We start from the raw sequence: 26,494 nt of genomic DNA on the forward strand, positions 1-26,494 counted from the left end.
AAAAAAAATGATTACATGACAACGATGTGGTCTAAAACAAATGTAAATTTTGAGGATGCTGAACAGTGGAATATTCAGATTCAACTGCAGGCTTTTGGGTTAAAATTTTTCCGCATTAGATAGGTTATTGGTGAACTACAGGATGACTTCAAACAAGGACCTTACAGCGTAATACACACCAATACACTCAGAATGGTTTTTTACTCTGGAATGGAGGGTGCACTGAGTTGAAACTTCTTGGTAGATTAAAACTGCGTGCAGCAGCGGGCCTCTAACGTGGGACGTTTGCAGAGGCCCATGGTCGAGTCCCTGTACAGCACGTTTAAATCTACCAAGAAGATGCATACCGATAAACTGTTTTGTAAAACAGGTAAAAGATGAATGATTCAAAGTGAATAATTAGGCTACATAGAAAATATTGGCTAAATTAGTCAATTTTTTTTCTTTCATCTTTCGTTCAATGTTCTCACGTCATACATGAGACATAAAGGTAAGTTCTAGTTTTGTGACGGCTGTAAGACAGTAATCAGGAATAGCGAACTATTTACTAGGATGTATGGACCTGCTAAGTAAGGAACGGCTATATGAGTGTTTCTGGTACACGTAAAAAAAGGAAAAAAAAAACAGTTTGGCAGAAGGTCTGGAATCAAAAGACTGGCAAACGGAGCCTTCCTCAAAAGAGACCTGCTACTGCCCCTAGTGAAGTCATATCTCTCGGTCTATGCACAGGCGCAGATATGACAGTTCTAACAGTATGTGGTGTAATTTATGATACGTCAACTCGCTGCAAACGTCCAGTAAAAAATTGAGCATTTCACACAGAGTGCATAACAGATGTATCGCAAATGAGGAGGGGTGTTAGAATTTTACACATTTCTTACATATATTAGCTTACATTATCTCGAAAAGTTGGCTTCAAAGCGATTGTTTGAAAACTTGCTCCATATTCGAGTTTTTGTAAAGTACGTAGACTTGACTCTTCACATAACGTTAGGCACTCTGACTCTGTGCTACGTGGCACCGAAAAACAGAGGATGCGTAGATAGGACTCCTGAGCGCCATCTGATTGTCGATGATCGTCACAAATGAATCACTGACACTACTACCCTTTGGAGAATATATATTATATCGCAGTGACACTGAAGCAAACCTCTTCATTTAACACTTACAGCCAAGCGTAGTGTTTTATATTTAGTTTATTTTCCGGTTCGGGTAGAGAGCCCATTTTCTTGTGATCTGACCACACGAAATTTTCACGTGTGTTCTGTAACACGCTATAGAATTAGCAGGCTGTTCTGTCAAGCGTCACAGGCTCAGTTGTAGTATCGACTCTCTCTCTTACGACCCTATCGCCAATATCTACGAGGAAAAGTTGGTATCTGTGGGCTGTGTCCTTAGGTCTTTGCTTGCCCATGTATACAGGGTGTTACAAAAAGGTACGGCCAAACTTTCAGGAAACATTCCTCACACACAAAGAAAGATAATATGTTATGTGGACATATGTCCGGAAACGCTTACTTTCCATGTTAGAGCTCATTTTATTACTTCTCTTCAAATCACATTAATCATGGAATGGAAACACACAGCAACAGAACGTACCTGCGTGACTTCAAACACTTTGTTACAGGAAATGTTCAAAATGTCCTCCGTTAGCGAGGATACATGCATCCACCCTCCGTCGCATGGAATGCCTGATGCGCTGATGCAGCCCTGGAGAATGGCGTATTGTATCACAGCCGTCCACAATACGAGCACGAAGAGTCTCTACATTTGGTACCGAGGTTGCGTAGACAAGAGCTTTCAAATGCCCCCATAAATGAAAGTCAAGAGGATTGAGGTCAGGAGAGCGTGGAGGTCACGGAATTGGTCCGCCTCTACCAATCCATCGGTCACAGAATCTGTTGTTGAGAAGCGTACGAACACTTCGACTGAAATGTGCAGGAGCTCCATCGTACATGAACCACATGTTGTGTCGTACTTGTAAAGGCACATGTTCTAGCAGCACAGGTAGAGTATCCCGTATGAAATCATGATAACGTGCTCCATTGAGTGTAGGTGGAAGAACATGGGGCCCAGTCAAGACGTCACCAACAATGCCTGCCCAAATGTTCACAGAAAATCTGTGTTGATGTGATTGAACAATTGCGTGCGGATTCTCGTCAGCCCACACACGTTGATTGTGAAAATTTACAATTTGATCACGTTGCACTGAAATGAGGATTGACACATTGTTGGATGAACCATTCGCAGAAGTGTACCCGTGGAGGCCAATCAGCTGCTGATAGTGCCTGCACACGCTGTACATGGTACGGAAACAACTGGTTCTCCCGTAGCACTCTCCATACAGTGACGTGGTCAACGTTACCTTGTACAGCAGCAACTTCTCTGACGCTGACATTAGGGTTATCGTCAACTGCACGAAGAATTGCCTCGTCCATTGCAGGTGTCCTCGTCGTTCTAGGTCTTCCCCAGTCGCGAGTCATAGGCTGGAATGTTCCGTGCTCCCTAAGACGCCGATCAATTGCTTCGAACGTCTTCCTGTCGGGACACCTCCGTTCTGGAAATCTGTCTCGATACAAACGTACCGCGTCACGGCTATTGCCCCGTGCTAATCCATACATCAAATGGGCATCTGCCAAGACCGCATTTGTAAACATTGCACTGACTGCAAAACCACGTTCGTGATGAACACTAACCTGTTGATGCTACGTACTGATGTGCTTGATGCTAGTACTGTAGAGCAGTGAGTCGCATGTCAACACAAGCACCGAAGTCAACATTACCTTCCATCAGTTGGGCCAACTGGCGGTGAATCGAGGAAGTACAGTACATACTAACGAAACTAAAATGAGCTGTAACATGGAAATTAAGCGTTTCCGGACACATGTCCACATAACATCTTTTCTTTATTTATGTGTGAGGAATGCTTCCTGAAAGTTTGGCCGTACCTTTTTGTAACACCCTGTATACAGGATGGTCCATTGATAGTGACCGAGCCAAATATCTCACGAAATAAGCATCAAACGAAAAAACTACAAAGAACGAAATTCGTCTATCTTGAAGGGGGAAACCAGATGAACCCCCATTTTTATTACATATTCGTGTAGTACGCAAAGAAATATGAATGTTTTAGTTGGACCGCTTTTTTCGCTTTGTGATAGATAGGACTGTAATAGTCACAAACGTATAAGTACTTGGCATCACGTAACATTCCTCCAGTGCGGACGGTATTTGATTCGTGATGCATTACCCGTATTAAAATGGACCGTTAACCAATTGCAGAAAAGGTCGATATCGTGTTGATGTATAGCTATTGTGATCAAAATGCCCAACGGGCGTGTGCTATGTATGCTGCTCGGTATCCTGGACGACATCATCCAAGTGTCCTGATCGTTCGCGGGATAGTTACGTTATTTAAGGAAACAGGAAGTGTTCATCCACATATGAAACGTCAACCACGACCTGCAACAAATGATGATGCCCAAGTAGGTGTTTTAGTTGTTGTCGCGGCTAATCCGCACATCAGTAGCAGACAAATTGCGCGATAATCGGGAATCTCAAAAACGTCGTTGTTGAGAACACTACATCAACATCGATTGCACCCGTACCATATTTCTATGCACCAGGAATTGCATGGCGACGACTTTGAACGTGATGCACAGTTCTGCCACTGGGCACAAGAGAAATTACGGGCCGCATGGGATTAGCCGAGCGGTCTCAGGCGCTGCAGTCATGGACTGTGCGGCTGCTCCCGGCGGAGGTTCGAATCCTCCCTCGGGCACGGGTGTGTGTGTTCATCTTTAGGATAATTTAGATTAAGTAGTTTGTAAGCTTAGGGACTGATGACCTTAGCAGTTAAGTCCCATAAGATTTCACACACACACACATTTAGAAATTACGGGACGATGACAGATTTTTTGCACGCGTTCTATTTTGCGACGAAGCGTCATTCACCAACAGCGGTAACGTAAACCGTCACAATATGCACTACTGGGCAACGAAAAATCCACGATGGCTACGACAAGTGGAACATCAGCGACCTTGGCGGGTTAATGTATGGTGCGGCATTATGGGAGGAAGGATAATTGGCCCCCATTTTATCGATGGGAATTTAAATGGTGCAATGTATGCTGATTTCCTACGTAATGTTCTACCGATGTTACTACAAGATGTTTCACTGCATGACAGAATAGTGATGTACTGCCAACATGATGGATGTCTGCACATAGCTCGCGTGCGGTTGAAGCGGTGTTTTATAGCATATTTCATGACAGGTGGATTGGTCGTCGAAGCACAATACCATGGCCCGCACGTTCACCGGATCCGACATCCCCGGATTTCTTTATGTGGGGAAAGTTGAAGGATATTTACTATCGTGATCCACCGACAACGCCTGACAACATGCGTCAGCGCATTGTCAATGCATGTGACAACATTACGGAATGCAAACTACTCGCTGTTGAGAGGAATGTCGTTACACGTATTGCCAAATGCATTGAGGTTGACGGACATCATTTTAAGCATTTATTGCATTAATGTGGTATTTACAGGTAATCACGCTGTAACAGCATGCGTTCTCAGAAATGATAAGTTCACAAAGGTACATGTATCACATGGGAACAACCGAAATAAATGTTCAAACGTATCTACGTTCTATTTTTTAGCTTAAAAACCTACCTGTTACCAACAGTTCGTCTAAAATTGTGAGACTTATGTTTGTGACTATTATAGCGCCATCTATCAGAAAGCGAAAAAAGTGGTCCAAGTAAAACACTCATATTTCTTTACGTACTACACGAATATGTAATAAAAATGGGGGTTCCTATTTTTAAAAAAACGCAGTTGATATCCGTTTGACCTATGGCAGCGCCATCTAGCGGACCATCCGTAGCGCCATCTGGTTTCCCCCTTCAAGCAAGACAAGTTTCCGTCTTTGTAGTTTTTTCGTTTGACGCTTATTTCGTGAGATACTTCGCCTGGTCACGATCAATGGACCACCCTGTATAAGGGGTTCGCTGGCCCGAGAGGAAGGCACGAAGCTTGGGGATTGGCGGTAGCGTCGCGACAAGAGGCGGTCATGAGGCCCGAGTGGTCGAAGCCACGAGCTGCGCAAAGAGGGCCTGCGCAGAGCGAAGATACCGGAGTGCTTCACTGGGGTCAGTGTCGACTACCAGCAGCAGGCCGGCATCCCGTCGGTTGGTTGGCAACATTCGTGTCGGACGACCGCTCGTGGCCTGGCTGCCCTCTTCTACCTGGCTTTCATCGGCACCACTCACTAACTGCTGAGACGCACCGTGGATCCATGGAACTGCTTGTTGATAAGGGGGCGTAACATTCCGTAGCCCTTGTGGTGTTTTTTTCATTGTCTACCTGCCCCCTCCCCCCTTATTATATTCTTGTTTGTACCAACCCCTTAGAGTTTTTATCGATTGGTTCTTTAGTCGTAAATATAGGCAGAGTACTGTACCTAGACACTAGTTGTCGTCTGAAAATTTGTCCCGCTATTATATTCCCTCTCTTTTCTGGTTCGTAGCCGATTATTAATGTTCTAATTAATCAGTTCTTGGTCGTAAATACAGCCAGAACAATTTTACTAAAGCACAGGTTGCTGTTAAACAAAAGAGGGATCTTGTGGTTAGATTTAGCGTTTAACCGGTTCAAATCTTTGATTTTAATTGCATTTCTCAGTCATTAGTTATAATCTGAGCAACCTGTTGTACTAAGCTGTTCGTTTCTGTGTTTGAAAAACCGAGTCATTATTGGTGTATTTTTGCTGGATCTTGTGGTTCCGCCGAGTGATTTCTCATGTAATACGTGTTCACAAGTAATGTCTTAAGACGTTCCTTCAGAGCGATCTTAATAACTGAGAATCAGTTTAACTTTGAAAATATTAACAGCCAATTGTCACAAGGGCTTTAGTCAAAATAAAACTGTCAGAAGGGATGGGCTAGGATCGAGTCGCACCTTGTTTGCCGATTGAAATTAAGAGGTTGATTGCTTTGAAGTAAGCCTTATCATTGTCATATTGTTTGCTAATCTGGTTAACCTTTAAGCACAGGTGTGCATCGTAACCTCGAACCTTTCGACATACAGCTTTCATACTAAAAGTTAAGTTAAGTGTTTTGAGTAATTGAATCACTCATGTCATCAATGGTGCTTGTATAGTTTTCATGTGTTGCAGAAGGGCATTTAATAAGACAGACTGTGTTCAGCGCGGTAGCAAACACCGCTGTTTCGTCCGATAACGAGCGTTCTGCAGGTGCGGCCGTCATATTGTTTGCTGTTTTGCGATACAGCACTTCAGATTCCTTTTGAAAAGATTAAAAGCGTATTCAAGTTTAGGTTTAAGATCAAAAGAATTTTTCAAATTTGTTCATTTTGTTAAAGAAAATTTTATGGTTAAATGCTTCGATTATATGTAAAACAGAGTTTGTGTATTGTTAAATAAACAGGTTGTGGGAAAATAAAGTTATATTGGTGTGTCCTCCTTTCCACGTTTTCCTTAATTCCAGTAAGTACCTCTTAACATACACTAATAAAAAGTTCTCTTAAAGCATTTGTGAATATACCTAATTTCTGAAGTACGTCTCTGTAGAACATGTGAAGAGGAATATCAGATAATACTATTGTAAAAGGCCTCTGTGTCTTGGATATGTTATCTCCGTAAGCTGAGTTAGAAAAAAAGAGACTCACCAGTAGATATAAAAATCCATAATAATGTGGTTAATTCATCTTGGTATCATTTGTAATCATTAGTTGTGCGCCTTTGTACGTCAGCACAAGCTTCGACTCACATTTTTGGTGAGGGGCTTTTTCTAACCGACTTCCCTCACATTCAATTTGCAACTTTCTTGATGCCAGTTCATTAGCTGGAAGGGGCATATGAGGATTTCTGTGCAGATGATTTTCGAGTTGATTTTTTTGGTAGTTAGTTGTCATTTATAGTACAGCTACAAACAGCTTTTACTCGATACTTCCAAAAATATGCCGCCCGAGCTGTAAGAGCACGATCATCTGCATAAATTAAGCTCTCTGTCCAGTTTGGCAGTACACGTGCTTGAGGCAGCCCATTGGTTTGTGCCATCCATCAGTTTATACGTTCTGGGCACTTTCTCAAACTATCTGCAATCTAAAGAAATGGCTCTGAGTACCATGGGACTTAAATTCTGAGGTCATCAGTCCCCTAGAACTTAGAACTACTTAAACCTAACTAACCTAAGGACATCACACACATCCATGCCCGAGGCAGGATTCGAACCTGCGACCGTAGCGGTCGCGCGGTTCCAGGCTGTAGTGCCTAGAACCGCTCGGCCACTTCGGCCGGCGCAATCTGAAGACTCTTTCCTATAGCGCTCATAAAACTAGTCTTTACTTTTACTAAATTCTTCTGGAAATACTGCCGTGTCATCTTACAGAATTCCAAAGAATGCTAAAAGTAGTAAAATACAACTTTATACTCATAAAGGTTTTTAATGTGACGAGCACAGCCCACGAAAGCCCTAGTATTTATGTTAGTCTCTTGTTATTTTGTCACTGACACCGTGACACGATGGCCACTGTTGTGTCTGAAAGAATTGACTTGAGAGTTGTTGTCTTTAGTGATGACAGTAGGTTCTGTCTGTATGCGAGTGGTGGACGTATACGTTAGTGGCGTGGAACTGATCAACTACCTACTCCAGAGTGCATTCGCCCACGACACACAGCTTCCATCCCAGGCTTCACGCTGTGAATGGCCATCTGGTACAACTAGCTGCCAAATTTTATGTTTCTGTTCTCCCCTCGCCACTCTCCACCTGCCTACCACACAGCGGGTCCGGTTTCGATTCCCGGCCGGGTTGGAGATTTTTTCCGCCCGTGGACTGGGTATTATGTTGTGCTCATCATCCTTTCATCGTCACCGACGCGCAAGTCACCCATTGTGACGTCGACTGAAATAAGACTTGTACCCGGCGGCCGAACTTCCCGGTTGGGGCCTCCCAGCCAACAATGCCACACGATCATTTCATTTTTTCCCCTTGTTATTGCCATTCCTTCGACAGAAAGGTGATGTGCCATACCAGCAGGACAGTGCACAACCACATACGACTGCTGCAACCGAACGTGCTCTTCGTGGTATACAACTACTGTTCTGGCCATCAAGATCACCAGACCGCTCGCCAAATGAACACGTATGGGACATGATTAACCGAGAATTTACTCGTTCTCTAGGGCCAGCAGGAGGAACCATTTCCGAATTGCAACAAAGGGCGTCAGACGCTTGGGAAGAGCTGTCAGAATACTGTTCAACATATTCGTCATCTTTTGCATGTGACAACAGACGCACGCTTTTCCGCCAGAGGGGTACACACTGTGTGTTGATGCCACTGTCTGGGCACCCTTTACTGTAAGCCTACTCCTACACTGATGAACTACCTGTCACCTTACTTGTCAATAAAATGACATTTTCATTTAGGGTGCCTCACATTTTTCCGACACTGTAATGTATGATAAAAGAGTAGTTGCTCCCAGATCTCTGCATACGGTACGTACTCGTGGGACAGAGGCCTATAATGGATTAAGAGAGCTGAAGGAGGAAAAATTATGTGCTTACACCAATAATCACCAGAATGAAAAAGTTAGCAAATTTGACTGTCAATAACACTTTTTTAAAATTTGATTTTGTGTCAAGAAAAAAAGAATCTGGAGACTGCAAACGCAAAGAGTTCACAAGGGTGGATTTTCACCAATGGATGTTCGACTGCAGCGCCTTAGATTCCACCTGCTCAAAAATGTGCAATTTTTGTCGACATAATAAGATACTTTTGTGAAATACTGACCCCACAGTTTCAGCGAAGTTGATCTTCTGCGCCTGAAAGTACGCTTCTGTGTCCAGGTCTGCCTGGGAGATCTCTGCGTCGAAGCTGAGGTCTGTGCAAGAAGGGAGGCAGTCGCAGTCGTTGGAGCCGGAATCAGTGTCGGCATCGTCAGAATGCAACTCCATCAGCACTTTCCGCTCCACAAGTTCCACTGGTTGAAAACAAAAACAAAGTATGAGGAGTAATGCACTAGTGAAAAAAGAAGCACTAAAAAATTCTGGCGATTCCGGAGCTAGTTGACGCGGCTGACTGCCATGTGGAAGACCCAGGTTAGATTCCTGGTAAAGTCAAGAACATTTCCTTGGTGAGAGGAGTGGAACGTGGTACTTTAAGCCTCGTTATGCAAACTGAGAAGCTACTTGGCCGACTCACAGTGGCTACAGGTCGCGAAAGCTGACAAAGGCTGGGAGAGCGGTCTGCTGACCCTACGCCCTTTCATACCACAACCAGTGTCCCCTTCCGCATGGTAGCGGTAGCGTTACCGCCTACCACACAGAGGGCGCGGGTTCGATTCCCGGCAGGGGACTGGATGTTGTGTGTCCATCATCATTTTCATCATCATTGACTTGCAAGTCGCCGAAGTGGCGTCAACTAAAAAGGACTTGCAATACGGCGGCCGAACTCCCCTGAATGGAGGCCTCCCGGCCAACAATGCCATACGATCATTTTCCATTACCACAACCAATGACCCTTCGTCGGAACCGATGGACGAAATGGACAGAGGTTATTTTTAATGAGAAATTCACTCATAGAGAGATATTAATTACTTTTATATTATGTGTAAAATTCTTGGAAATTTCAGTAGTTTTCCACCATAGACTTCGTTGTGCTGCTACAGCCTCTTAGGGACTGTTTTTGTTGTTGTAGTTGCGGTCTTCAGTCTGAAGACAGTTTTCCCAAATGGTCTTCAGTCCAGGGAATGTTTTCCCCACTTCCCCGTTGCCGCCACTCTCCACCGTCCATTCAAAATCAACGTACACTGCAACTGATACGGATCTTCAGAACTCTGAGGCTTGAAAAATAAACTCTGGCCACATTTTTTGAGTATCGATTACGAAGCTTAGTGTACAGAATATACGAGAAAGGAGAAATACCAGAAAGCTTCCAGAAGAATATCAACCAAACATTTGTGAAGACAGCAAAGGCAGATGAATGCAAGAACTGTCACACAGTCAACACCCAAGTTGCCAACCAGAGTCACATACAGAAGAAATGAGAAGAAAATGTGTATGCATCAGATGGCGCTCACTTTGAGCTTAGGAAAGACAGAGACATAAAAAAGGCTGTTCTCCATTAGGCTTGATAATGGAAGCGGAACTTAAGGAAACTCGAGGCACGTTAGTAGAATTTATCGACGTGGCAAAAGCGTTGGATAGCTGATTGGTAAGGTACAAGCAGTGAAATTATAACTTGACGATCGTGCCTTATAGAAAGGTTGAAATTAGGTGACGCCAAGTGGGCTACTGTGACACTTTAAAATTATTAATGGGTCGTATAAACTACTGAGGTGTTAGGCAGCTTTACATAATGTGTCTGAAAGTCTGTACTATCTTTGGGACTGCCTCTTACACCAGTTTTTCCGTTACCATTTTTTGTCATCATTCCTCCAGGCCGTCATGGTGGACGAAAATTTTATGCACAGCACGACAACGCTGAAAGGTTCAGCAACTTAATTCCGTATGACGCACGTCTCACAACATAGAAGCATTTGTAAATGTCACCAGGTGGCAAAAGGCAAGAAAGGTAACCTTACATAAAGTGCAGGGTGCCTCATGAGCCATAACTCTCACGGAACGCATATTGGTCAATTCCTTCGGCAAGCTGTGCCTTCCTTGAGCTCGGACGTGACGCAGTGGCATTAAAAAAGCTAAATCTCCTTCTACTGACCCTGGGACGCTATTCAATACTGATCAGCTGACGTACAATCTTCTGCCAAAGGCATAATTCAGGTGCGCTATGTAGAGGCATTTGGTCAGCAAATCTCTGTCCCAACCATTGACAGCTTCCCAGACCATGAAGCAGGTACTTCTCCCTCGAATGGGTCCTTAATTGGCATCACGGGTCTGAGAGCACCCCGTTCCAATCCTCCACTCAATGTAAATCCCTGGCCGCACGGAGAATCGACCGGGATCCTCCGCATTGCCGTCAGGCACACTAACCTATTAGCTGTGGAGGTTGACTGGAGCGTATCGTTTAAGAGTACGACGCTTGCTGTAGATTGATGTTTAAACTAACGAAATTCGTCCTAGCAAACGCTAATAGATCCGTCAAATTAGAAAGAAAATCATATAACAATATTTTAACTTTTATAAATTGTAAAATTTGTTATAAGTCCTTGAGCATAAACGTTCCGAGTCGAGGAATAATTATTGTGAGACAACGCATTACATTACTTAACACAGTAGGCTGTTGCGCTTTAAAGACATGTTATTTCATGAAGTCTTATAAACTCTTCATTTCAATATTTGAGCTTTTATCGATAAGAACTAGTGAAGTTGCTACACCGAAAGTAATTTCTGAATAATAAACAAAAGTTATTGTATCACAGAGGTGATAAATACGTCAACTATAACGTAACACAGCTGTATTTATAGCAAGAAAGAAAATTAAGTTTGGGTCATCTGATTAAGCAATACTGAGAACAAAATTTCATTATTTTAAAATCTAGGTGACACTTTCAAGAATGAAGAGGTACAACATCGTGGCTGTAAAAAGACATCGAAGGAATTTTCCTCATGCACGAAAGTAATATCACAATGCAACAGCTCGGTAAGAAAACACGAAAAACTTTACAGACTTGTAATGAAGTACGCGGATTCCAGAAGTGTCTCAGGGATCAACTGTAACGGTTTTTGCGACTTTTGCGACATAGTCTAACATTCCGAGGCCAGTCACACTGTTGTATCGTTACCTGTACTATACATTATAGGACGCAAGTAAATTAAACTTACAGGAAATGCATAAAGTGTTGTTCGCCAACAACGGCGTGACACCTTATGGATGGCGGTATACCATCTGACTTTCGGAAAAGCATCATCCACACAATTCCGAAGACGGCATGAGCTGACAAGTGCGAGAATTATCGCACAATCAGCTTAACAGCTCATGCATCGACGCTGCTTACAAAAATAATATACAGAAGAATGGAAAAGAAAATTGAGAATGCGCTAGGTGACGATCAGTTTGGCTTTAGGAAAAGTAAAGGGACGAGAGAGGCAATTTTGACGTTACGGCTAATAATGGAAGCAAGGCTAAAGAAAAATCAAGACACTTTCATAGGATTTGCCGACCTGGAAAAAGCATTCGACAATATAAAATGGTGCAAGCTGTTCGAGATTCTGAAAAAAGTAAGTGTAAGCTATAGGGAGAGACGGGTCATATACAATATGTACAACAACCAAGAGGGAATAATAAGAGTGGACGATCAAGAACGAAGTGCTCGTATTAAGAAGGGTGTAAGACAAGGCTGTAGCCTTTCGCCCCTGCTCTTCAATCTGTACATCGAGGAAGCAATGATGGAAATAAAAAAAAAGGTTCAGGAGTGGAATTAAAATACAAGGTGAAAGAATATCAATGATACGATTCGCTGATGACATTGCTATCCTGAGTGAAAGTGAAGAAGAATTAAATGATCTGCAGAACGGAATGAACAGTCTAACGAGTACACAGTATGGTTTGAGAGCAAATCGGAGAAAGACGAAGGTAATGAGAAGTAGTAGAAATGAGAACAGCGAGAAACTTAACATCAGGATTGATGGTCACGAAGTCAATGAAGTTAAGGAATTCTGCTACCTAGGCAGTAAAAAAACCAATGACGGACGGAGCACGGAGGACATCAAAAGCAGACTCACTATGGCAAAAAAGGCATTTCTGACCAAGAGAAGTCTACTAATATCAAATACCGGCCTTAATTTGAGGAAGAAATTTCTGAGGATGTACGGCTGGAGTACAGCATTGTATGGTAGTGAAACATGGACTGTGGGAAAACCGGAACAGAAGAGAATCGAAGCATTTGAGATGTGGTGCTATAGACGAATGTTGAAAATTAGGTGGACTGATAAGGTAAGGAATGAGGAGGTTCTACACAGAATCGGGGAGGAAAGGAATATGTGGAAAACACTGATAAGGAGAAGGGACATGATGATAGGACATCTGCTAAGACATGAGGGAATGACTTCCATGGTACGAGAGGGAGCTGTAGAGGGCAAAAACTGTAGAGGAAGACAGAGATTGGAATACGTCAAGCAAATAATTGAGGACGTAGGTTGCAAGTGCTACTCTGAGATGAAGAGGTTAGCACAGGAACGGAATTCGTGGCGGGCCGCATCAAACCAGTCAGTAGACTGAAAAAAAAAAAAAAAACCCTACCCCGTACCACAGAAGAGAGAGAGGTAATATTGCATTGTCATCCAGTTATGAGTTATGCTTAAAAATTTCAAGTCTTTATATCCTCGAGATACTAGTTTAAAATTAACTGCAATATTGTACCGAACAATCGTACACACAAGGAAGCGCTAATATCTTCCCCCCTCTCTCTCTTCAGCTGTATCCGTCCCGTCGCAAACCGACCTGAACGCATTCTGATACTATACGCACATCACGCCAGCCCCGCAGGGCAACCGAGATGTCACACTTTGCCAACCTGTTTCACCAGAAAATAGCTTAGACGATTCAGTGAATTGTGGTTCAGATTATACACTCCTGGAAATGGAAATAAGAACACATTGATACCGGTGTGTCAGACCCACCATACTTGCTCCGGACACTACGAGAGGGCTGTAAAAGCAATGATCACACGCACGGCACAGCGGACACACCAGGAACCGCGGTGTGGGCCGTCGAATGGCGCTAGCTGCGCAGCATTTGTGCACCGCCGCCGTCAGTGTCAGCCAGTTTGCCGTGGCATACGGAGCTCCATCGCAGTCTTTAACACTGGTAGCATGCCGCGACAGCGTGGACGTGAACCGTATGTGCAGTTGACGGACTTTGAGCGAGGGCGTATAGTGGGCATGCGGGAGGCCGGGTGGACGTACCGCCGAATTGCTCAACAGTGGGGCGTGAGGTCTCCACAGTACATCGATGTTGTCGCCAGTGGTCGGCGGAAGGTGCACGTGCCCGTCGACCTGGGACCGGACCGCAACGACGCACGGATGCACGCCAAGACCGTAGGATCCTACGCAGTGCCGTAGGGGACCGCACCGCCACTTCCCAGCAAATTAGGGACACTGTTGCTCCTGGGGTATCGGCGAGGACCATTCGCAACCGTCTCCATGAAGCTGGGCTACGGTCCCGCACACCGTTAGGCCGTCTTCCGCTCACGCCCCAACATCGTGCAGCCCGCCTCCAGTGGTGTCGCGACAGGCGTGAATGGAGGGACGAATGGAGAAGTGTCGTCTTCAGCGATGAGAGTCGCTTCTGCCTTGGTGCCAATGATGGTCGTGAGACGACGCTTCATCCAGTCCCAAACATGCTCAATGGGGGACAGATCCGGAGATCTTGCTGGCCAGGGTAGTTGACTTACACCTTCTAGAGCACGTTGGGTGGCACGGGATACATGCGGACGTGCATTGTCCTGTTGGAACAGCAAGTTCCCTTGCCGGTCTAGGAATGGTAGAACGATGGGTTCGATGACGGTTTGGATGTACCGTGCACTATTCAGTGTCCCCTCGACGATCACCAGTGGTGTACGGCCAGTGTAGGAGATCGCTCCCCACACCATGATGCCGTGTGTTGGCCCTGTGTGCCTCTGTCGTATGCAGTCCTGATTGTGGCGCTCACCTGCACGGCGCCAAACACGCATACGACCATCATTGGCACCAAGGCAGAAGCGACTCTCATCGCTGAAGACGACACGTCTCCATTCGTCCCTCCATTCACGCCTGTCGCGACACCACTGGAGGCGGGCTGCACGATGTTGGGGCGTGAGCGGAAGACGGCCTAACGGTGTGTGGGACCGTAGCCCAGCTTCATGGAGACGGTTGCGAATGGTCCTCGCCGATACCCCAGGAGCAACAGTGTCCCTAATTTGCTGGGAAGTGGCGGTGCGGTCCCCTACGGCACTGCGTAGGATCCTACGGTCTTGGCGTGCATCCGTGCGTCGCTGCGGTCCGGTCCCAGGTCGACGGGCACGTGCACCTTCCGCCGACCACTGGCGACAACATCGATGTACTGTGGAGACCTCACGCCCCACGTGTTGAGCAATTCGGCGGTACGTCCACCCGGCCTCCCGCATGCCCACTATACGCCCTCGCTCAAAGTCCGTCAACTGCACATACGGTTCACGTCCACGCTGTAGCAGCATGCTACCAATGTTAAAGACTGCGATGGAGCTCCGTATGCCACGGCAAACTGGCTGACACTGGCGGCGGCGGTGCACAAATGCTGCGCAGCTAGCGCCATTCGACGGCCAACACCGCGGTTCCTGGTGTGTCCGCTGTGCCGTGCGTGTGATCATTGCTTGTACAGCCCTCTCGCAGTGTCCGGAGCAAGTATGGTGGGTCTGACATACCGGTGTCAATGTGTTCTTTTTTCCATTTCCAGGAGTGTAATTATTACATCTGCAACAGTTTAGCTACCGATATGAACTACATATTATTCAAAAGTTAATGATTTGAGTCATATTTGTCGTGGTTTGAATGCTTAAAATAAGCGTGTGTGCACTTTGGACTTCGCGCTATGAGGCGCTACGTTCTTTTGTCGCGGCTGCTTCTGCTTATTCAACGAGTCGCGCGCTGGCATGAAGGTCTAGACAAACCTCTGTTATAAACAGTTCTTCGTACGGCAAAAATGAGGAACTTTAACGCTAAGAAAATACTTTCTGTTCACCTCAATAGCTAAAATTATAAGAGTGAATTTCTTCCGGCGTATTCTTCCCGTGTGAAAACTTTCCACTGGACTATTTCCTTGTGAGAGAAAATGCTTTGTACCAGTTAACGAGTTTTTGTGTAACTCTAATCTCAATATTTTCTCCTACGTGACTCCGTCTTAGAAATTAATCGCTGTGCAGATAACAGACTTTTATCGTATTTTGTTGACACTTTCATCCAGGAGATACACAGACTGTTGTAAATTTTTATTTAAGTTAGGGGCCGAAAACCCTTGAAGTGAAGACCGCAAATGAAATCTTCTTTATTTTGCTGGATTACTAGTTTCGGTTAAAAGTCTACCCATCTTCAGATCATAAAACATTCTTGATTAATGTTGGTGCCATTACAGCTTCACACATCCTTTAAATCTTTCTTAAAATGACAGCATCCATACGCGACAGTTAAAAACTTCTCATCGTTCGTGGCCAGTGTAATTAAACGATGGTCATAAAACAAAGGCGTTATGCCATCAGAACTTAGTAACTGACAAAAACACTATTTACACCAAGAAGATTGTATGTGTGATCTAGACTTTAAGGGTTTTCAATCACTTAGATAATTAATAAAAAACAAACTTTTTTCGAAATCGAAAGTACCCTCGTCCGCTAACATTTGCTCATCTAGTGCTGTTTTTCATTCCTGGCCGAGTCTTATGTTGTGTTTACATCCGCTGAAACTTACGGAGATGCAGCGAGGTGTCTGTCAGATCTATGTCTTGCTGCACTTGTAAGGAACTTGATATAATCTAGATGTTCGAAGACCGCGGTTGTATTTTCGTTGCGCAAATGATATTGTAGGAGGACGACTCTGTGAGCTATTTCTTTACCCTTGTTATATATTTCGGTGTCCTCAGCTCCTTGCTAATATCGTTCCTCTATAGCCATTCGAAGAAAGAGTGTTTTGTAGACCACCAGGTCCAGCAGTAGGTTGCCCTCGTCATCTACACTCTTCGCTCTGTATATCAGCGACTCTAGGCAAGAAAATCCTGGCAGTTAAGGGCCCCTGCGAATGGGTTTTCTCTAAATTTCACGTCCCCGTTGTACTTTTAATTTATTGCCTACAGATTTTGTATTGTAAGAAAAGAGTTCCGAATACTTAGATTACTGATTAAAAATAAAGTAAAAGGTGGCTGGAATCAAATCGTCGACATAACTAAAGTGATCCACACCACATACATGTTTGTCCCCAGACATATAATTTACTTAAGTTAATTTTCTGGTTTTGACCACATTCTACAAAAACACGGGACACATGTTTTAAGCACCCTGTACACCTTTGTTACTTTGACCCCACGTTCAATTTCAGTGTATGATCAGAGTGCTCCAAGAGTAAGACGTACATAAACCGTGTAAGAATTAGTGACGAATATTGATAGCACTTACTTGCGCTCTTCATCATGCAGTCGGAGCTTCCTAGCGCACAGATGGGTGTATCTTCTGTTCCTGGAAGAGAAAGAAACGATGTTGTTAAAATGACTTTTGTTGCCACTTACACTTTCAGAGTTAACAACGTTCCTGGAAATGCGACAATAAGGGTGGACACATCAGCTGTCTCTGCTGCGATGCTTTACTCAAACGCTTGCTGCTTGTTAAGCAAGCCGCAGGTGGTACCATTACAAAACGGTAAATCATAATAATAATAATAATTATGATGAAACAGAGGTCAACTCCATGAGGGCACTGAAATAATTCAATGGCGGAAAGTGAATAAAAGAGGGAAGTTTGAAAAATTTAGCGTAGGTTTTTGAAAGCGCTACGTGTAACATTTAGGCAGGGTAAAATACAGTGATACTTACGTGAGAAACTTCAAATTAGCCTGGAGATGTCATTAAAAAACTAATCTCAGCAATAAACAAAATAGTTTCAGTTATTCTACAGTTACTTACGTTCTTCTATTATCACAATAATTTTACTTTTAATTATGTGTTTCGAATGTGGCATATATCGGTTATTTATTTTCTTTCTTTCTTCAAAATGGTGAAAAAAGTACTATAGACAGCAGAAAGCTTTAGCTTGGACATGAATTAGATGGAAATCAGTGTTTCTGAGGAAACAACATTAATAAATTTTCTGAATTGTTCTTCTTAACTCCGTGAAATTAACAAAATATTCAATTTGTGTCTAATTAATGTATATTATTTTTTAATTCACAGTTGAAACACAGTGCTGTACTGCATTTGTAGAAGTTCGAATTATACAGCTGTGTGCTGTTGTATAATGATGCAGGTAAGAATTTTTTATTATTTTGATACACAATGAAGCTTTGCCTGCCTTCCACTTATTAAAATTTCATTATTATTACTATTATGTGTGTTTTTTCTGTTGTTCTGGACATGTTCGAAAGAACAGACATCATAAATATCACAGTAATACCTATACGTCTTGACGGCGTTTCATGATACATCTTGAAGTGTTCTTATGTAAGGTACCTCGCCTACTGTTGCAAGCAGCATTTTCAATAGTCTACTCCGAATTATACTAATTTCCCTCTTTCATTCGTTCACATATCGAGTTCTAACAAGCCCTTCTTGAAGGAGAGCCTTCAGGGGTATGTAATGCGCAATTTATACGTTAACAGGCAGGCCCAACCACTGCATGTTACGTCTGTAAAGCATACTAACAACGAACTATGACTAGCGCTAATGTACTCGAACTAATAATCATGGTGTTACTTCGAGCTTGCTTCGTATTTGTATGTGTGAAGAAAACAGCTATTCTGGAAAGTAATACTTATCTGAGTAATACTTAGCTTCTGTTATTACCCGGTACTGCAAACAAGGTATTTTATCTTTACATTGTTAGCTGTCTCTATACATGCAAAACCAGGATGTATCTCACACAAATTTTTTAGTTACTCTAAATTTATACTACCGGGTTCAAACTGAAAGTTGACTGTTACATTTGCTAGTTTCACTAATCAGTTACTTTGCGTAATGCATGTTTACTGCAGTGTTGCACTTCTATACTTAGTACCGACTCTGAACAAGCAGCAACCTTAGGATCAATTTGTGATGTATTCAGAGTAGCACAATAACCGCATTTGGTCAGAAATGTGCAAAATGGGAAGTAGATTACGGAGAGAGCACATGTTATGCTTTGCGCACTGAGAGGCGAGCCTGCTACGTGAGGTGTGGAAATAGTTGACAAAGCAGCACCTAAGCGGAAGAAGGTGGAAACATTTCCAGACCAGCAGCCGCGCAAGTGTTTAGTACACACGCCACAAGAAATAGGAAACACCAAGTAAGTGCAGCCCGTGAGTGTATAAATACGTTGCAACTTCTGTACTGAAATGTTCTTGTGTTAATATCGCAGCACTATCGTTATAGGGCTGTGACACTTGGGGCGCTGTCCGGAGTGCTGTATGAGGTTGGACCTGCCCTGAGAGACGAGACGCAGGGCTGCCGCAGGGCCCACCGAGCCCTGGGAAATAGCACGCCGGCTACAGTGCTCCTACATTGGGCCACAGCCGGTGCAGCGGATCGAGACACCAGCCGAGCCTCCGACACCTCTGCCTCAGTTGCCGAGCCCAGAGGAAATTGCTGATGGAAGCAGTGGTGTTAATGCCACCTCTCGGCCAAGCCGCGCTCTGTCAGCTTTGCAGGATGTCACACACACACACACACACACACACACACACACGGGATGCTTCAGCCACTGCCGTTCTTTGAAATGTATCCCAGTGGAGAGCCTCAATAAAGGAACTTTAAAGCACGGAACAAATCTACTCCTATTTACAAGCTACCTCTCTGAGATTGCTGGGATGAGAGTTTCAAGAAGCCACTCTTGAGTTCTGCCATGCTGCAGGAAGGTCAAGTTGTTTAGTCTGATGCCGCTGGTTGCTGTTTTGCTGTACGGTCACGCAGTGATACCCATCTTTACTCTGTGCAAACTGAGCACACTTGCAATAAGATTTTGCTGTTCATTCACAGCAGGCACGTGCCTCATGCGGTTCTATAGCCCCGAGTGCAAGTCTCGGTCCGGCACACAGTCTTCAATTGCCAGGATGTTACATGGGGAACTTCGTTAGCCACAATCACGCAAGGTTATGTGAATGTATGCTTTCCCGGCGTATGCAGCTGGCGAAGGGTTCTCGGGCCTCCAGTCGGGTGGCGGTGTCTTCAAACTGCCCCGACATACTCGTCATCTTCTCGCGATGTTCCATGACTTTGCGGATGCCGGTCCCTTTATACCTGCGGCGTGCCCCCCACCATTTGGCCGCGGGTGGTCCAGAGGAGCCGGCGGGAGGGGTGGAGGGGGAAGCGGGTGCGCCGTTCGTGTCTACGTCGGTGCATTCCGGTCGCGTCTCGTGAGCTGGACGGTTCTTCGTGCGTTCCTGGCGTATTGCGGCTAATGCTGGATTCCAGGCCGCGCTCAGTTGATTGCCTTCGTCTCTGTTCACAAGATTCTCGGCGGCCCGTATTTCTATTGATTCTTTAATGACGCTATCCCAATTGCTCCCGACTCGGCACAGCCCCCTGGTGTTTTGGAAATCAAAGGTGTGGTTTTCTTTGATGCTATGTTCAGCTATAGCAGATTTCTCTATCTGTCCAAGTCGGACATGCCTGATGTGTTCCTCGCACCTTTTAGAGATGCAGCGCTGCGTTTGTCCAATGTACTGCACACCACATTCGCAGGCAATGCTGTGTGTTGTGTTTGAGTGGGTCTTTAGCTGAGCCCAGCAGCTCTTTCGTCTTCGGCGGTGGTCGGAAGACGGTATTTATGTTTGATTTTCTTAGTAGCCTCCCGAGTTTGGCTGATATGAACCCTATGGAACATGGCTGGGATATATTGAAAAAGGCTGTTTATGGACGACGTGACCCACCAACCACTCTGAGGGATCTACGCCGAATCACCGTTGAGGAGTGGGACAATGTGGACCAACGGTGCCTTGATGAACTTGTGGATAGTATGCTACGACGAGTACAAGCATGCTTGAACGCAAGAGGACGTGCTACTGGCTATTAGAGGTACCGGTGTATACAGCGATCTGGACCACCTCTTCTGAAGGTCTCGCTGCGTGATGGTACAACATGCAGTGTTGGTACAGCATGCAATGTGTGGTTTTCATGAGCAATAAGAAGGGCGGAAATGATGTTTATGTCGATCTATATTCCAATTTTCTCTACAGGTTCCGAAACTCTCTGAACCGACCTGATACAAAGCATTTCTTGTTGTGTGTATTTTCTGCTGTTGCCAACGAGATGACAGACGCCAGCTCGTTGATAATGAAGACGCGCGGACGCAACTAGCCTGCTGCTCAGTGCCACAGTCGCATTCCACTGTTGAGTTACCGCTGTTACCTATACGCTAATAGACGAGCGATATAGACGCCTTGTCAAACATATAGTGATATTAAATATTACGAGTCAGACTGAAACAGTTCGATAAGCTGCTGAACATATTTATATGTAAATCGAAGATGGAGAGGGGAATAAAGGAAAGGGAGGGGATTACTTCTGTCAGCTGCATCGGGACATCAAGCAGAATCATGGGCGACGAGTGAAAATGTGCACTGGACAGGGATTCCCTCTTACTGGGCAGGTGCATTAACCACTGCACCATCAGGAACGCAGCTTCTTTGCAATTGCGCAGACTATCTCGGTAGCCCTCACGGTCGATCCACATTCCCACCGAGCGCCACCCACTCACAGTCACTGTCCACTTCCTCCATATTCGCAGTCTGTGATTCCAAAAAGAGGTCAGACGTCTTTGTGCGTCCGCACTGAAGAAGGTGGATCCTTGTCGAGTTGTGCCAATCAAATTATATGAATGCGTGGTGCCTTTCGGACATTTCCGAAAGAACAGACCCCACGCATTCATTTAATTTGAACATATTTAGAGAGATCACTTTCAATGTGGTAGTTTAACTTAGCGCAGTGGTTCCCAGTCTCGGTAATTACCATGTGTGTGGGAGGGGGGGAGGGAGGGAGGGGGGTAAATGAAATTTTCTGAGGATTAATCCAAAAGAGTTCAGTTGTATTTCCATCATGAAACTACAATGTTTTAAAAGATCATTACTGTTATTACTATTTCGTAAGACTGTAATACTCATTACAAAAGTCACCTCTAATTACTTTTTTCAAATACTAGCATGAATGCGTGACACAATATAGTGGGGGCTACAGCTGTGAAACGAATGCTTGAATAACGTCTTGCTCCCATACGTACTTAGTACGATGTCCGCCTGCTTAGCTGAGTGGTAATGTGTTGCTTACCACGCAGCGGGCCTGGGTTCAACTCCCGGCCCGGTTGGGGATTTTCTCCGCCCGTGGACTTGATATTGTGTTGTCCTCATCACCCCTTCACCGTCATCACCGACGCGCAAGTCGCCCAGTACGTGGCGTCGCCTGAAATAGAAGTTCCACCCGGCGGCCGAAATTCCCCGGTTGGGGCCTCCCGGCCAAAAATGTCACCCGACCATCACATTTTTTCTTAGTACGAAGTATCTGTGACAGTAAAATTGAGATATGTACATCATTTATTCTTAAATATATCTCGAAAATTACGGATCTACTAAGTCGCCTCCCGAACAGGCCATGAAGGCCCAACGGTACCGACCGGCCGTCGTGTCATCCTCAGCCCACAGGCGTCACTGGATGCGGATATGGAGGGACATGTGGTCACCACACCGCTCTCCCGGCCGTATGTCAGTTTCCGAGAACGGAGCCGTTACTTATCAATCAAGTAGCTCCTCAGTTTGCCCACAAGGGCTGAGTGCATCCCGCTTGCCAACAGCGCTCGGCAGACCGGATGAATAACCGATCAACACAGTCCGAAAAAAAAAAAAACATCGGAACACCGAGAAGGACTTTTGCGACGTAAATGAAAATTATTGGACCTGTTTTTAGATCTGGAAGATGATATCTACTCAAATTTCGCGCCAAGCGCATAACAGTGGCGCTAGTAGCGTCAAAACAAGGACACAAATCAGGTTTGCTTTCAATACACACTGTAATCAGCGTCAGCGTTAATTACCTTTGAGATTGGACGTGGTGAGCTGATGTTAATCAGGAATGCCTTTAAGGCGACTAAGACGCCATGATCAACACCACACAGAGTTTGAACGAGGTCATGTAATAGGACTCCGAAAAGCTGGATACTCCTTAAGCGATACTGCAGAAGGACTTGGCAGACATGTAGCTACTATATATGATCTGGGGCAATGATCGCGGGAATGTAGAGTAGCAGGGAGACCGGCCTCCGGACGGCCACCTGGCGCTAAACGTGAGCAAAGACCATGGTGCTCGGTGTATGGTTCTGGCGCATCGTACTGCACCTGCAGCAGCAAATTGAGCAGCAGTTGGCGCCAAGCTGACGCAGCGAACTGTTACAAATCAGTTACTTCAAGGTCAGGCGTCCTGAAGTATGCATTCCACTGACTCTAAACCACCGTAATTTGCGATTTCAGTAGTGTCAAGCGAGAGCTCATTGGGTGGATGTCTTTTGTGTTTTCTGGTGAAAGCTGTTTCTGCCTCAGTGCCAATTATGACCGTTTGTTGTTTAGAAGGAGACCAGTTGAGTGCTTGCAACCAAGCTGTGTGGGTGCTAGACACACTGGGCCTACACCTGGAGTCTGGGGTGTGGTTTCGTATGACAGCAGGAGGACACTCGTGGTTATCCCACGCACCCTGATGCAAATTTGTACGTCATTCTGGTGATTCGATTTGTTATGATGCCATTTGTGAACAGCATTCCAGGGGGTGTTTTCTAACAAAATGGTTCAAATGGCTCTGAGCACTATGGGACTTAATGTCTGAGGTCATCAGTCCCATAGAACTTAGAACTACTTAAACCTAACTGACCTAAGGACATCATACACATCCATGCCCGAGGCAGGATTCAAACTTGCGACCGTAGCGGTCGAGCGGTTCCGGACTGTGGCGCCTAGAACCGCTCGGTCACCTAGGCGGCTGTTTTCTAACAGGATAACGGTCGCCCAAATACAACAGTTGTAACCAAACGTACTCTACAGAGTGTCGACATGCGTTGCCTACTCGATCACCAGATATGTCTCGAATCGAACACATACGGGATATTATCGGAGAACTTCAATGTCATCCACAACCGCTATTAACTGTTCCTGTATTAACCGACTAAGTGCAACAGGCATGGAACTCCATCCCACAAACTGACATCTGGCACCTGTACAATATAATCTGGCAGTCACACAAGTTATTAATGTAACAGCATCTACCAGCTGATCTGACCGAGCACGAATTGCGACCAGTTTTGTAAGTACGGGGTACTGGCTGAAGTAAAGCTATGTGGACAGGTCGTAATTCATTGCTCGGGCACGGCCGGAGTGGCCGAGAGGTTCTAGGCGCAACAGTCTGGAGCCTTGCGAGCGCTACGATCGCAGGTTCGAATCCTGCCTCGGGCATGGATGTGTGTGACGTCCTTAGGTTAGTTAGGTTTAAGTAGTTCTACGTTCTAGGGGACTGATGAACTCAGAAGTTAAGTCCCATAGTGATCAGAGCCATTTGAACCATTTTGCTCGGGCAGCTCAGATGGTGGAACACTTGCCAACGTCCCTAGGTTCGAGTCCCGTTTCCAGTGCGGAAGATGTTAAGAAAACTATAAAAAAAAATGTGGTGACACATGACATATCATCATTATATCGTGTCACCTACGAACGCTATTTACGAGCGCCTCTGACCGCGGCAGCGAGCAAGTACTTATATGCCAGCGCCAGGATTTTGTTCCGATTTTATTCGCAGATGTTACAGAGCCTTCATGACAGCACCTATCAGCCAGAACGCCGGTATACGCTACACAAACGTAGCTGCAGGTACTTTGAGGCCACTATTTCCGTTAAAGTTGAGGGTAATATAGTTGTTTGTATGGTTGTATAAAACCCATGTTTTATCGAAGTATACTACACGAGTATTGTCCTCAGGACGCAAGAAGTGCATTTTTCACGAAAACTTCGCTGTTGTTGCTGCAGTTGTCTCTGTATTCCATAAAAAAATTTCGTCATCATTACACGTTATGAACCAAAAACCACGAGAACGGAGGAGCTCTCTGGGCCAAAATAATTAATTTTTTCACGTAGATCATCTTGTGTTGTTCTAGTCCTCGGATAATCTCCTCAGTCGTAGTAACCAAGGACAGTTGTACACACTAACTTTTTGTTAAAATTGTCAGATTATGTAGATTTTTCTTTTCATTTACATTCTTTTCTTGGATAATCAAAACACGTGTTCACATCTGGAAATTTTGCTGATTTTACTGCATTGTAATTACTAAATAAAATCGGTTCTGAAACACCTTCTTCATTGTTGACCAAATCCGTAAACAAAACTTTCTATACGACAACCTTAGTCTGTCTTCGAATGTCTTGTCGACCTTTATGCACGCCGGCCGGTTGAGGCAATGGCTTCTATATTACTCACACTACAAGACACAAGTCAAATCTTCTTTCTTCGGGAGACTGACACTGCACGTGGACACGTGATATCGCAGTAGAACACTGACTATACAGCTGGAGCTGACCTCAGTCACTGTTGCAGCGTGTATAGGACAACAAAGCCGTGAAGTGGACATATTACAGCCCTTGGCGTCTGACGACCCCATGCAGCGGACATAACATTGAGGTACCTATTGTGGTAACGGCCAATAAGACGAAAGCCACTTGATAGTGATGTGTAGGGAAACAAATGGCAATAGTATCGCGTACACAAGGTATAAAAGGGCAGTGCTTTGGAAAGCTATCATTTGCATTTAGGTGATTCAAGTGAAAAGGTTTGCGATGTGATTACGGCCAAACGACGGGAACCAACAAACTTTGAATGCGGAATATCAGTTGGAGCTACATGATTCAATATCGTGAGATCCACAGTGTAAGGAATTCGCCACGAATACCAAATTTCAGGCATCACCTCTCAGTACTGGCAACACAATGGTTGACGCCCTTCATTTAACTACCGAGAGCAGCGGTTTTTGCGTGGTGATGTTATTGCTACGAGGCAATCAACACTGAGTTAAATAAAGGCGGAAATCAATGTGGCACGTACGACGAACGTATCAGTTAGGAGAGTGTGGCAAAATTTGGCATTAACAGGCTATGACAGAAGACGACCGATACAAGTGCCTTGGCTAACCGCTCGTTACCATATCGGTTGGATCCCAGACAACTGGAAAACCGTAGTTTGGGGTGCTGATGTCAGTTGGTAAGAGATGATGGTTGGGTTCGGAATGTGGCTCAGATCACTCGAAGCCGTGTACCCGAGTTGTCAACGAATCACTGTGCAAGCTGATCTAGTGGGCTGTGTTTACATGGAATGAACTTGATCTTCTGGTCCTACTGAAAAGTTCGTTGTTTGTAATTGGATATGTTCAGCTACTCGGACAACATTTTCAGGCATTCATGGATTTCATCTTCCCAAACAACGATGTCACGCAGTCGGGTCACAATTCTTCGCGACTGGTTTGAAATGCATTCTGGACAATGCGACCGAATTATTTAGTGAACCGGATCGCCCGACATGAATCCCATCGAACATTTGTGAGACATAATCGGGAGGCGAGTTCGTGCACGAAGCACCCCGCACCGGCAACACATTCGCAGATATGGACGGCTATAGCGGCAGCGTGGCTCGATACTTCTGTAGGGGTCTTACAACGAGACTTTTTGAGTCCATGCCACGTCGTGTTGCTGGATTACGCCGGGCAAAAGGAAGTTCGACACGATATTAGGAGTATCCCACGATTTTCTTCACCTCATTGTATTACCAGCGTATGATAGCAGCGCCGTCATGGACTACAGTTCTTCGCG

The 26,494-nt window shown here is 44.9% G+C and overlaps 1 protein-coding gene across 1 annotated transcript in view; it reads right to left on the reverse strand.

Moving 5' to 3' along the window:
• LOC126455552 (pickpocket protein 28-like) overlaps positions 1-26,494 on the reverse strand; it is a 164,497-nt gene that overhangs the window by 14,140 nt on the left and 123,863 nt on the right. The window contains exons 8-9 of the mRNA XM_050091306.1: positions 17,104-17,163; positions 8,817-9,006 (exon numbers count right to left, since the gene is read on the reverse strand). Of these exons, the coding sequence (XP_049947263.1) occupies positions 8,817-9,006; positions 17,104-17,163 (250 nt within the window). The remainder of the gene's footprint in view (positions 1-8,816; positions 9,007-17,103; positions 17,164-26,494) is intronic.

This window comes from Schistocerca serialis, chromosome 2 (assembly GCF_023864345.2).
Source record: "Schistocerca serialis cubense isolate TAMUIC-IGC-003099 chromosome 2, iqSchSeri2.2, whole genome shotgun sequence".
Classification (NCBI taxonomy): domain Eukaryota; kingdom Metazoa; phylum Arthropoda; class Insecta; order Orthoptera; family Acrididae; genus Schistocerca; species Schistocerca serialis.